Source organism: Neopsephotus bourkii, unplaced genomic scaffold, assembly GCF_033783945.1.
Source record: "Neopsephotus bourkii isolate Nb327-2 ecotype Australia unplaced genomic scaffold, CSIRO-AGI_Nbou_v1 NB_1526, whole genome shotgun sequence".
Taxonomy (NCBI): domain Eukaryota; kingdom Metazoa; phylum Chordata; class Aves; order Psittaciformes; family Psittacidae; genus Neopsephotus; species Neopsephotus bourkii.
The window spans coordinates 4,603,693-4,618,166 of record NW_026902002.1 but is presented as its reverse complement, the minus strand read 5'-3'; the positions used below and the strand labels follow the sequence as shown (position 1 = coordinate 4,618,166).

The following is a 14,474-nucleotide window of genomic DNA, read 5'->3' as shown; positions in this document are numbered from 1 at the left end:
GCAACTTTATAATCATCCATAGGACAAAGTTGCCTTTCTAAAGGAAGAAGGATTTCATTAGCTTTCTCTATCAAACTATGATAAAAAGACAATGCCAATGCAACAGATTTTAAACCCACTAAAGTTAACCTCCCTCTACAGCACCCCAACTGTCTGCAAAATATTCAGGAGGAAAGTGAAGCAGCCCTTTTTTCCTCTTCCAGCTGCACAACTCTCTTCATTCACAGTCATTAAGTTCTGGAAAAAAATCTGCTTTTGTAACACAGTATTTAACCAAGGTGTTAATAAAAAAAAAAAAATTAACACAAAACCGTAACTCTATTTTGTCACTTTTAAAATGTCCCCTTTAATTTTCATGAAGTATGCGTTTCACTTACCACCACATACTGTCATGCTGCTAGGGCTATTTTTCCCTCAGAACTACAGAACATAGCACAGAGAGGATGCTAACATTTGTTAACAATTCACATTTTCCATATAAAAGGAAAATAAACCCTTCGTCCACACCTGAGGTAGTACTTCTACTGCAAGCAATCCTACCCACAGCACCTGGCACACGCTGAACTTGTGACACAGCAAGCATCAAGTCTGCATTAAAATTTTAGGAAAAGCCTTGAGCATTTTTAGCATATCTGCTAAATCATCCCACAACTCACACTGCAGCTCCATCCTTCTCCAGCCGAAGAGCAATCTACCACCCACCTCCCCCAGCATGAGCTCTGTTGCTCTGACTAGCAAGCTTGCATAAGACACAGAGTTAATTTCCATATTTCCTGAAGAAACTATGTAGGTGATTAGCTCCATTTACCCTGGTGTGCCTGAATCAAAGCCAACAGGCAGAGAAGCATGTAGGTCATTTTGACTGCTCTGAGCATCCTCATAGTCTGAAAAATAATGTAGTCTTGAGGGCCTAAACTTGTATTACACAGACAGTAAGTAACATAACCCATTTAGATCAAAATACCCTGCAGAGTCTGTTCTCTCACCACTACATTGCTCCTCTGATCCGAAACCAAAGCTGCTTCTTCAAATGCCAAAATGAGCCCAACCAGGAAGATCTGGGAACAAACAACATCCACAATTCAGACCTACCCAGATGGTGTCGTCTTGTCTGTACTGTTTCCAGTTGCGGCCGGTGTCGCTGAACATCAGTGTATAGCTGGTTACCCAGTCTGAGCTCCCATACCTGCCCTGCGTAGCGACTGCAACAATCTCCACTCTGTCTCCCAGATCGACCTGGAGCCACTGCTGCTCATTTGAGTCCAGCGGGGACCAGCCACCAGCTCCTGAAGGAGATGATAAAGATAATTTAGATGACAATGACAGCACAAGAAATTACACTTGAAAAAGAACCACATTACTATTTCAGGTAATCACAGAGAAGTTTACTTTATGAACATACAGCTGTTTGTTTGTATGTCTGTATTAGGAAATACACTACATAAGGTGTGCTTCCTTAAGGTTTTCTTAATTAACCTGAATTCATAAGGAATTTTGAATTTCTAAGATATTTTAAAGGAATTTATTCTTTGCCAGCTGGACAAGCTCCGGTGAGGTTGGCACATCATCAGTCACAACAAAAAAATATCATATCTATCCTCTCCTTGCATGCTTGTGCAAATCTGGAGTTACTGATTTCACACTTATTTGCTTTGACATTTTCTTTACTGCTACGTTTTGAAAGACGTGAAAAAACATCAGTTACTGGGATTTGAGCCCTCTTAATTTTTTCAAAAAACATTTTAATTACAGGTTATAAATGCACTTCACACAGCATGTTGAAAAGCTAGAGACCATTTGATAAAAAGGACTAGAAAGTAACATTTGCCTTACACAAGATGCTTGCTGAATGAACTTTTATGTTAGCTTAAATACAAGAACAAACAAGATCTCCACAAGGATAAATGCAACTTGCAACTTATCTGCTTCCATGACCCACTTTGTCATTCAGGAGTGGAAACTTCAGAAGTGATGATCACATGGAAACTGATAGCTTGTAACTGATGTTTGTCCCTTAAAAGCAAAGATATGTACTATCCTTTGAGTTTTTTTAGAGCTTCAACAGGTCCATAGTAATGCCAAGCCAATGAAATACACAACTGCAACCACTGCTTGAATTTCACCACTTCACTCACTACAGTAACTGAGAGTTTATAGTTAAAGGCAAATCCTCCCAGACTGGAATATATTATTTAATGTTCCCTTGCATTCTTTTACACCCTGAAATTATGGCTGATGTTTATTTTTTTAACTTGTTTCTACTTGCATACATTTATTCTCTGTACACACCCAGAGTTCACTGCAGTCTTAGAATCATAGAACAGTTGGGGTTGGAAAGGATCTTAAGATCATCAAGTTCCAACAGCCCTGCCATGGGCAGGGACATCTCCCACTAATCCATGCCACCCAAGACTTTGTCCAGCCCGGCTTTGAACACTTCCAGGGATGGAGCATTCACAACCTCCCTGGGCAACCTATTCCAGTGCCTCACCACCCTTACAGTAAAGAATTTCTTCCTTTTATCCAATCTAAACTTCCCCTGTTTAAGTTTTATCCCATTACCCCTATTCTATCACTACAGGACAGTCTTAGAAAAATGTGAACAATACAGCTATGAAGAATGTGGAAGCCATTAATAAACTTTCCAAATCAGCAAATTTTCAGGCAGTCACTGCTTCTGCAACCCATCATCTTGTTTGTGCTGCCATTATTAGTGAGGTTTACAAAAGCACTTCTCTGTACAACAAACACAATCGCAATGGGAGGGAAAGGGGGCAATAGAGTTCATAGAATCATACAATGGTTAGGGTTGGAAAGGACCTTAAGATCATCTAGTTCCAACCCCACTGCCATGGTCAGGGACACCTCAAACGAGACTATGTCGCTCAAGGATCTGTCCAACCTGGCATTGAACACTGCAGGAATGGAGCACTTACCACTTCTGTTGGCAACCTGTTCCAGTGCCTCACCACCCTCACAGTAAAGAACTTCTTCCTTATATCTACCCTGAATTTCCCCTGTTTAAACTAATTACCCGTTGTCCTAGTGCTACAGTCCCTGATGAAAAGCCCCTCTCTGGCATCCTTGTAGGCCCCCCTTCAGATACTGGAAGGCTGCCAGGAGGTCTCCACACAGCTTCTCTTCTCTAAGCTGAACATCCCTAAGCCTCTCATCCTGGTTTTGTATGGGAGGTGTTCCAGCCCCCTAATCATCCTTGTGCCCCTCTCTGGCCTTGCTCTAACAGCTCCATTTCCTTCTCATGCTGAGGACACCAGAACCGTACACAGTACTCCAAGTGAGGAGAGCAGAAGTGCAGGATCACATCTTCTGACCTGCTGGTCACACTCCTTTTGATGCAGTCCAGGATACGTTTGGTTTTCTGGGCTGTGAGCACACACTGCTGGCTCATGTTCAGTTTCTCACTGATCAACATCCTCAAATCCTCCTCCGCAGGGCTGCCCTGAATCACTTCTCCGCCCAATCTTCAGCTGTGCCTGGGATTGCTCCAGCCCAGGTGTAGGACCTTGCACTTCACCTAAAGCATTAAAAATTCCTCATGCAAGCTATGATTCTAAATATGCATCTCCAAGCAAAAAGAATTACTAAACTTTGATTATAAATCTGTGGATTTACTTTAATATTTTAATCTTATTAACTGATCCATCTCAAAGATGCTTCATGAGCAGTTTATCAGAGTAAACTGAGTTGAAAGATGGATAAATGTGGTTTATATCAAAACCCACAATTTCAATAACTTTGCCCTTTAAAAAAAAAATCTTGATTTTTGTGGACCACATTGTATTTTATAACTCGCAATTGAAATTTCTTTGCCTAATAGGTGTCAGATTTTTAATTTCATTAAGACGTGAAAATGCCATGAAAGACCTACTGAGAACATTAGGAATTTCTTCACTCAATTCTTCTCTCACTACTTAATAGCTCTCTTTTAACTTCATATCTATATAGTTTATATAAAACTATAGTTTTATAGAGTTCACTATAGCTTCCTGTTAAAAATCCTAACATTTATTCTCACACACACTCTCTTCCTCCCCAATCTTATGTGCCATATTAAGAATATTTCTGTTATGCTTGTAAGAAACAAATTATATAATAGTCCAAAGACAACAAGCTGCATATTTCTCCTACACAGAATTGTGAATAATATTCATAAGAGCCAAAGGAGAAACTTCCTTTGGATTATAACATCCAATAACTGGTCTAGTGGAAAGTGTCCTTGTGCACACCAAAGGGGTTGGAGCTATATACCTCGAAGGCTCTTTCCAAGCCCAACTCTACGATTTGAAATAGACTCTGACCACAATAGTTGTTGCCTTGTTTACAGTTTTATGTCAGGAACTGGTGGGACATAGAAATTAAGTTCAGAAATTCTGGCAGGTCTGTGGCATGAAGTTGTTCCCTTAAATGCTCCACAGAGCTTGTTCTAGATGTTTTCGTAAATATTCAAAGAAATGTGGGCATTTTCATATTTCCTCGATTGTCTTTGTGCAACATAAACTGCAACAATGAGATGCGAGATGGAGGAAAATCACTTATAACAGGTGATTTGTTTGATGAATTTCCCATTAAAAAAAAAACAACAAAAAACCCCAAATAAAACCAAAAAAACCTTTTGCTTTCTCTGTGCTAGTTTATACCTAAGTTCTTAAGCCAGGCTTATTACCACAGGTACTTTCCAGTCATTTGTTAAACATCATAACTAGCATCTGTTCTATGCAATTTATGCTCTCTCCCTTCTGCTGCCAGAAATGGTAGAGAGGTGAGAAGCTTTCCACAAAAGTATTTGGCTTTACAAAGCACTGTTAATTTCCAGTTTAAGCATGGCACAACAGGTTTATATTGTTGAAGTCAATCAAACAAACAATACACATTGAATGGGAATTTAAGAGATCTCTAGTGAGCTTAAGCTCAGAAATCACAGATTACATGGCATTTCTGAACTACGTATCTCTTCACATGAGCACATATGTCTGTTGGGACTGTCACTCTTTAGATATGAGAACTACATGACATAGCTGTGACACCTGCTCATAGCATCACTTTTTCAGACACTCGTCTTGCAAGAGACCTTATCTCTGACAGATCATGTCTTTTCAGAACTGCAGATGCTTCATACACCTCTTCCCATGGGGGGTAAAAACCCACTGCATTTCCCCCTCCCAAACCTTCCACCAGTACCATTTCCACAGATGGACGGTAATTCTACTGACTTCTAAGAATGGCAGTTAAATTCCCAGCAACAGCAAAGCTGCATTTTCTTTGTGACTGAGAACAGACCTAAAGTTTTTCCTTTGGACCTCTCTCATTTCTGCTAGTAAAGCAAACATGTAACTTCTGCCTGCTTTTGAGGGTATCGCCAAATACAGCTGTGAGCGCCAAAAATCAAGAAATATTCTTTTCCCTCCATATTTGCTCTGTTATACAGAACAGGTGGCACAAGTGGCATCATTTTTCAGCAAAATCTATGTCTGCATATTTTTTTTATGCACATGATTCTTTATAGTGTGTCAACACCCCACCCCATACTTCTTTTATTAAGTAGCAAAAAAGCACATCTGGAGTGTAGTAGCTCTTTTACAGCCATTTGCTTCTCTACCCATGAGCTGTGCTAATGCTGGGGAACATCTCTCAGGGCAGGCCCAAGACAAGAGACAAGAATGTATGATGCGAAGGCTACTGAAGACAATACTTACAGGACATCAAACTCCTTTGAACAGATACAAGCATAACCTTGACACTCTTTTCCTGCAGTTGAGCACAAGAAAATTAAACAGGACCACACACCTTTTATTAATAGTGTGGCATAAGTGTAAAACATTTGATTTTAGGTTAACTGGAAAGTACTAATGCATGAAGATGCCACATTGTGCCTCTCACAAGGACAAAAGAGGTAGTAGATGCCCAACAAAGTCAGTACACATTTGGCAATTTACAACATCACGTCTGAGGGACATACAATTTTACTTTCTTCCCACTAGATTCACACGGGCATTGATATGATTCTGTGCATTGTCATGTACCATCATTGCTCGTGGTTCACATATTTCACATTTTCTGTGGATCATTTCAGGGGAGAGGTTCAGCATGATGTGGAGAAAATGCCCTGGTGGAGAAACTACCAGAGGTATCTGATATATTGCTCATTCTCCATGGCAACAAATCATAATGCTAGAAATATGAGAAGAACAAAGATCAGATGGTTTCTCAGTTGGAGATCAATATAACTTCAAGAAATACGATCAAATGCTTTTTTTTTCATTTTCAGACCATTTGTACATTTTGCAATAATTGTTCCAAAAACTGCACTGAAGCCAAGTGTTAGGCAGTCAGTGGTCCTTGATGTTCCACAGGGCTGCTCAGGATACCCATACTTATTTTTGGTTTCTTAATACAAAGCAAAGGGAATGCTTGTTCCCACTCTATAGTGCCTTACAAACACCTCAACTGGCTTTGTATTGTGCTACAAACTCTCGGACTTCCTGCTGCAACTAAGTGCTTTCCTGCTGCACAATTTTACTTTAATGACCAGATCAAACACTCCCTGGCCATAAAACAAATTCTTTTTGACATTGTATACGTTTTATATTCCCGTACATAGTTGCCTGTACTGACTGCAAAGGCTGAGAGTTAACAGAGAAATGAAAAATCTTAGTTTATAGAGCCATATTGTAGCAATTTTCTTATTATTTTTCATTATCATTTACTGTAAACAAAAGTGCCAGTTAATCCCTCTCATGTGTAAGTAATATATTTCATACCTCAGGATCATATTTATCAGAATTATACTGTTTTTACTATTGCCATACAGATTTCTCATCACTTTAATTGAATGCTTTTATCAGTTCACATAAAGCTTTACTCATGGATAATGTGTGTAGGGTTTTGGGTTGGTTTGGGTTTTTTTGTCTTTTTTTTTTTTTTCCTTTAGGGTTTTTTGTGTGTTTTGTGGTGGTTTTTCTTTTTTGTCATTGATTGTTTTGTGGGGCTTTTTTTTGGCGAATGGGGTTTTTGGTGGGTTTTGGGGAGATCAGGGGTTTTCTTTGTTTGTTTGGGGTTTTTTGGTTTGGTTTTGTTTTATGGTTTATGCACATTTCACTTCTGCAGGCCTTTTTCAAAACAACAACCTTGATACTGTTACTTATTATTGAATCAACATGATGAATTACAACTTTCTGTCGATGTAGGTCTGGACTGTATTTTATAAATTCATCTTCACTTGCTGCATTCCTGTTTATATTAACAAATATATTTACCTGTGTTTCTACCTGGAGGCACTGTTACTTGCAGCACTGTCATATCAATTACAAACAAAGCTAAGTTAACTCATCAAAGCACTCCAACATTAATAGAAAGCCATTGCACTGACCTTGTGAGTATTATTTATTATAAAGATATCTACTGTTTGCGTTCCAAAGCCAGTTCCTTCAGTCACCATCTACCACTGCCCCTCCAACCCAGGATCAGGTACCCATATTAATTCTGTTGGCACTGCATCCATGCATTTCTACAAAAGTCTGGGCAGTAAGATAGATATTGTCAAGCTAGAGCTTAAGCAGTAATATTGACTTTGAATCTCTTCCTCTTTTCTGCAGATAAAATGAGTCATTACAGACATTTGCAAAATCACATAAGCATGCCTATTCACTGTCCCAACTAGCAGCTGGAAACAAAGGCAGGGCTCAGTGTTTATAACTTACATAATGTTGAACAACTACTGTATGACTTTTTCCTTGCTGAAGAACTCTGGTTCAGGAGCTTAAATACAATATAGTAATTTCCATTTAACACTTTTCTAATGACCTAGCAACTTCCTTATCATTAGTGCCAAGTATCTGAAAGAGTCCTTTGCTGGCTTTGTTGATTTATCAGTCTTTGATTAAAACAGACATTTCAGGGATTGTTTAAGTAAGTAAATCATCTTTCTTTTTTTTTTTTTCAAATTAAAATATCTTTTCTAGTAGTATACTTTCTACTGTTTCTTATAATTAAAATCACATGTAATGTAGTAATACAGGGCTTTCCTCTTTCAGAGGCTCTAACTTGGGAATAAGATGGGAGCCATCAACACAAATTTGCAGCACAGTGTCAAATGATGTCCTAGGTACTGCCAACTTCTCTTTTCTGGTACAAAGTTTGATCCTAGAAAGTTTCACATTGTATGTGAACTCATTATCTGGGCCTTAGATATTCTTCACTGTAAATGTCTGCAAAGTTTTCTTCATTCACTTTCACTAGATCTGGAGAATTGTGTAATCACTGATTTTCACTGGAACTTCAATGTCTAGCTGATACTAGCTTTTACAAATTACAAATACCCACGTTTTAGAATACAGCCTCAAACCTAAGGACCTTCAAGTCCTAAAGATTATGGGAACTCTTCAAATGCAAATAGACTATGCGAACTTCCTTTCGGATGCATGTATAAAAGAAGTGGAGAGTTTCAAATTTAACGGAAGTTTTATATAGCAAAGAAAGCAATTGCTCCTTAACAGAGCTCTCTCAAAAGCATAAATTAATGTCTCTGTTCAACTTCACTCTGAATGCACTGCAGACAAACAGCAGAAAAGGTTATTCTTTGTAAAAGTATTTAAAAACAGTTTAGGCATTTCTTACTGCATTCTTACCATCTCTCCTGTTGAGCTTTGCAAAGCTGGGACTGTGAGTACTGAAGAGCTCAGAGGAACTTGTAAGGGCTGTTGAAGGTAAGGAAGATACCAATGGATCATCGCAATTATCTAAAGAAAGAGAAAAAAGGCAAGAAACAAAACATAGAGATGTCATCACATGAGCAACAAATACGCTAACTTGTGTTATTTCAAGGTGGTTTTTGTTTCTACTTAGCAGACAGAGACCTGAGAAAGAGCACAATTGTGCTTGAATTTATATGCAAGACTGAAATTTAACCTCCAGAATGACAGTCTGGTGGGATGGCAACACATTGGGAGCTGTCGACAAGTCACTGAATACTTGAAAAACTGGAAAGTGTTTTCAGTAAATGAAATTTTATGATTTCCCCTTCAGTTAGAGGGTAGTGACTTTTCTTGCAAAAGCCACTGGAAGAATATAGGAACGTTCTGGAAGACTTTAGAGAATGCCCCAGGCAACATGTTTAGTAAAGTCTCCCCACACAGCAGGAACACACGGCCTTTTGCACCTGGTCTTTTGCAACGTGTAAAACACATGTACCAAGCTTCACAAGAGCTCTATGCTGCATTGCAATTATAAAATCTGAACACTTCCTTAATTTCTTCCCCAACCTCACACAGACATACATGGCCAAATTACTTCTGTTAGCTCAAATGAGTAGTCTGCTATGTCCTTCCCCTGTTACTTTCACATCCTCATCTGACGACAGATGGGGTAGCCTAACACCCAAGTTGGATTTTTGAGCCCATAATGTCTGAATAAGGATAGAATTTCGTAATGTAAGTTTGTTCTTTACAACACTGTCATATACACACTCAAGAACATAGTGAGGAATTTCAGAAGGGAATAATAAAACCCTCTCATTTTTAATTGAATCTCTCATGGAGCAAACATGATCTAATTACTAGAAAAGTCCTGCAGGTTAGCAGGATCTCAGGCACCAGTGCCCTCACATTCAGAGAGTAAATACACAATTTGCAAGGCAGGGGCAGGGGATAGGATGTACTGAATTAATGATACTTCAGGTCTACAAAAGACAAGGACTAAAAGCAAAATTTGCTTTACGGTTGTGACAGTAAATATAGACTGTTCCAAAACTATGTGATACCTTTCCTATATTGAACCAGATTACATTAAAATATTTCTCATGCCTTTCTACAATTACTCTAGAACAGCCCAGATACTTTTGCAATCAAAAGACAGCTTTATATGAAAAAATCAGCATACTGGATATATCAGTGCATTGACTGATGGACTTCAGAGAGTAAACTTCAGTACAAAATCATTTCCATCTCTTTGGTTAACATCTGCAAAAAGGCCTAATAAGATCTCAGAGTTCAATGAATTAAGGACATGTCACTGATATTTTCACCATGAGGATAATTAGCCCACAAGCTACCATGTTCCTGAGCAGATTTCTCTATCACAGCCTTTGACTCTCAAAGAGAGCTCCCAATTTCAATGCAGAAAGGTCTGTACAGTGCTGTGCTCCCTGGTACAGCATGAGGTCAGGCCATAATTGCTCTGCCTGAACTTAAAAAAAATATAAATCTGTAAATTAAAATGAGGCTCTTAAATTCACTGTCACTTGTGACCTCAACAGTGATCTAAGCACAGATCTCAAACATTAAGTACATTAGGGCTCACCCAAACGCACACCAATCTCAAACTCATCCAAACTTCTGTATTCTGTAAAACCCAGGGGAGGGGTTGGGAACCCCTCTGAAAGAGGTTCAAGGTCTTATCAACAGATCTACATGACTAATCAGCAACACTGAAAAGACTAACATTAGAAATAACTGAATGCAGAAATTTCAATTTAAATAGCGTCTAGACTGCTGGTCTTCTTTAGTTCCCTGTGGTTGCTCCCAGAGCATGAGAAAGCTTGGCACATCAGTCTATGGCCCACAAGTTGTCCACAACAAGAATCACAGTGACAGTCGCTGGGTTCACACTGTTCCTCAAGGTTATGACTGATACCTATGAGGCACCAAGTGTCTCAGCACAGCAGCAAGTGTAAACCATTTCAGAGCAATGCATTTAAGGTTCTTCCCTTTCATCTCTGGAGGCTCCAGCCTGGGAAGTGACAATTAGCTCTTCTAAATACCAGATGCTTTGTCTACATGCCTACACCCTTTGCTTCTGTCCCAGACACATTCATCTGGATCTCTGCTGCTACAGCATTACAACATAATTTTTATGTCAAATCCTGGTATCCTTGTTTGGTTTTCTTCTACAGAAAGACACTAATGAGAGGAATCCTTCCCTGATTTCATATCTAACTAAAAACATATAAATAAAGGCTTTAGAATTTAGGACAGCATTAATAAATTGAATATAGTTCTGTAAGCACCAGGACCAATACAGTCCAACTTCCAACAGAAAACACAATAACGACTGACTGACTTCAGAGTACAAGTAGGAATTTCCTCCAAGTGAGGTTGATTTTTTAATGGAGACTTTGAAGAGATGCAAAGTCACTCTTCTGCCCTTCCCTCATTCAGAACTAACCTCGCATCACTGGAGGTTGCACGTGACAGCTCTGCATACACAGACCTACAGCGCAGGACATGGCACAGCTTTTATAGGACAAATGAAAGCTCTACATATAGAAATATGTAGTACAGTAAAGCACAGGATGCATTGGTCAGCTGGTGCATGTACAATTCAGATCATATGCTGAATAGCTGTGATGCATCCCTTGTCAGAAACACTACGCATACAAACTGTACAGATTTCAGATTGTTCTACCTTTATAAAATGTAGCTGATATAGACCACAGGGCTCAAAAAGGTAAGATGTGCAGAAACAGTGAGAATCATCCCATAGACCCTGCTTCCCTGAGAAGGCAGAATTGAAAAACAAACCACCCAACACACCTCTCAAGATTATAAAACTCTCTAAGAAAAGCTGTTATTATCATATTTCCTTTTGTGATGGTTGCAGACAACAAAGAGAAGAAACATTTTGTGCTTATGCAAGGTCAGAGAAGACCCATTGAAAAAACAAAAGCAAAACCAATATATCCTAATTCTCACCATATAATCCCAGCTCATTCATTTCAAGATACTTCATCTCCCTCATTTGGTGTAACAGAAACAGACCTTTATTGCAGGTGCACCCAGATTTTTAGTTTCTGACACTACTCCTTTTGCCTTGGCAGTTAGCCTCTCAGAACAAAAAATCCTCATCTTCATGTCAACTGCATTAAGTGACTACTGAAAACATTTTTTTCTAACAAAGAAAAATTCTACACTACAGAATCATTTAAAACATCTGGACACTCAGAAAGAAAAGCATTTGCCGGCCAGTTGTTTTTTCCTATGTTTACTTCTGACCTGCTAATTAGCAAAAACAGATTTTTAAGAAGTGTCTAATTGAACATATAAGCCATCTTCTTCATACAAATCACATAACAATACAGGTGTACATTTTCATTTGAGAAATGGGTGCTGACCTTGACTATGCTAACTCCTGAGAAATAGGCAATTAGAGATAGCATTTATAGTTTTATTTTAAATATTAGAACTGTCATCAGGAATGTTGCTTCTGAAATGAAAAAAAAAATATTTACCCATAGGCAACCTGATTTTTTTACTTTTATTCATTATTTTTAGATGAATTTAAAAATATATAAAAATAGAGAAACTAACTTATTATGAAGTTGTTTGGTTTACTGTTTTTTATTCCTTCCTTGTAGCTTTAATTGCCCTCTAAATAAATACAATGAAATCTCTTTCCATGTGTATTTAAATTTAAAACATATATAAAATTTAAAAGAAATAGAACTATCACTTCAAGAGCATCCAAGTGAGATTTAGACACCAAAATCTCAGGCTCCTCTAAAACACGCCAGATAATACCAGCTTTAGCTAATATTCCATAAACTAGTGAACTTCAGAAAAGGCCTTTTGCCAAAATATCTCGTAAAGTTCTATGTTTCTTGATGACCTTCAACACCTGTGACAAGTATGAAAAAGTAAAACAACCCTCAGAAAAATGTATCCAAGTTCTAGAGAGACAAGATTTCATAAAATCACAGAAAGGTTAGGGTTAGAAAAGACCTTAAGATGACCTGCCATGGGCAGGGATACCTCAAACTAGACCATGTCACCCAAGGCTCTGTCCAACCTGGCCTTGAATACTGCCAGGGAAGGAACATTTACCATTTTTTTGGGCAACCTGTTCCAGAGCCTCACCACCCTCACAGTAAAAAACTTCTTCCTTATATCTAACCTGAACTACTCCTGGTTTAGTTTTAAACCCATTACCCGTTGTCCTAGTGATACAGTCCCTGATGAAGAGTCCCTCCTCAGCATCCTTGTAGGCCCCCTTCAGATACTGGAAGGTTGCTATGAGGTCTCCACGCACCCTTCTCTTCTCCAGGCCAAACAGCCCCAACTTTCTCATCCTGTCTTCATACAGAAGGCGCTTCAGCCCCCTGATCATCCTTGTGGCCATCCTCTGGTCTCCTCTGGACACCAGAACTGCACACAGTACTCCAAGTGGGGTCTCACAAGAGCAGAGTAGTGGGACATGATAGAAGGCTTCTGAAATACAGCTAACATTATCAAAATTGAGTTGGCATAGAAATCAGAGATTCAGCCCAAGTTTACTTATTCTTCTGGTACATATTTTACATCAGTGTTTGTAGGCACAGTATGATCCAATTTATAACTTTCTTCAAGCTTAAGATAAAATTCAGTGGCAGCAATTGATATAAATTTAAAAAATTTCTGATTAGTGGACACTGAAATATTCAGAAACTCATAAACCCCCAAAATCTATCATGATCACACTGATGTTTCTTTCACCCTGTCCTTTGAAAAGGATCAATCCCTGGAACTGGGCAGGGTTAATACCAGCCAAGACAGAGATGTGTTAACACACCTATCCTGCTGCTATTTCACTTGTCCATTTAAAGAGATAGTGGGACAAAACATATTGATTTCCACCTGTGAAAGCCATCCAGAAAGGTCAGTAATATTTCCTTAATGAAAACTTTGATGAGGAGGACATGATCAGTAAAAAGATTACCAGTCCCTATGCTCCATAGATTTCCTATACATCACATTCGAACAGCTTTTAGTATTGCTGTACACTTACAGAGACAAATGTGCAGAAAGTCTTTGACTGTGAAATTTGCAGTACTTCTACATGGTAGTATATTGTTAGCCAATATCTCTTTTCAGTATGATAAGTAGCACCATACTTACGCCAGTGATCTCATATCACTGCAAATGGAAATTACTTGGCAAGCCACAGTTAAGACTGTGTTCTATGCTGCAGCTACTCTATTAAATAGTTATAATACCACCGGACAGCAGTACCGAGGGTAGGAATGCAGGACTAGAATCACTCAATAATGCAACCGGGGGAGGTGTAGGTACATGGCACCCCATGCCAAACAGTAAAAACTGCCTTCTTTTTGCAGAATACACAAATTGGAGAAGATGAAAAAGAAAATTACAATTCAGAAACTGTTGTGGGTAGGTTGCACAATGGAGTAAAAAAGGCAAACTCAGTAGTGAACTAACATGCCTCCTACATCATCAGTAATAAAAGCTATTTTAAGGGAAGTTAATTGCCTCCTGTAGGCACTCCTCTTCAAGAGGCTGGCATGTCAGCAAAGAGCGCCTGGATTAGAGCTTGCTTATAGCTCTGAAACAGTCCTAAGTTGTGCAATGAGGACAGGGATACTGTGCAAACTGAGCTTCAGAGGCAGGTTAACAAGGGCTTCTTCACAGAATCACACAGACCTCTTGTCCACAGTTTATTATTTAAATCATAGAATCATAGAATAGTTA

The 14,474-nt window shown here is 38.8% G+C and overlaps 1 protein-coding gene across 2 annotated transcripts in view; it reads right to left on the bottom strand.

The window, feature by feature from the left end:
• Positions 1-14,474, bottom strand: part of CNTNAP5 (contactin associated protein family member 5) — a 302,690-nt gene that overhangs the window by 219,060 nt on the left and 69,156 nt on the right. Inside the window, exons 3-4 of one of the 2 annotated variants that reach the window (XM_061370154.1) lie at positions 8,646-8,756; positions 1,093-1,286 (exon numbers count right to left, since the gene is read on the bottom strand). In XM_061370154.1, the coding sequence (XP_061226138.1) occupies positions 1,093-1,286; positions 8,646-8,756 (305 nt within the window). The remainder of the gene's footprint in view (positions 1-1,092; positions 1,287-8,645; positions 8,757-14,474) is intronic. The other variant, XM_061370155.1, reaches the window with a different exon arrangement.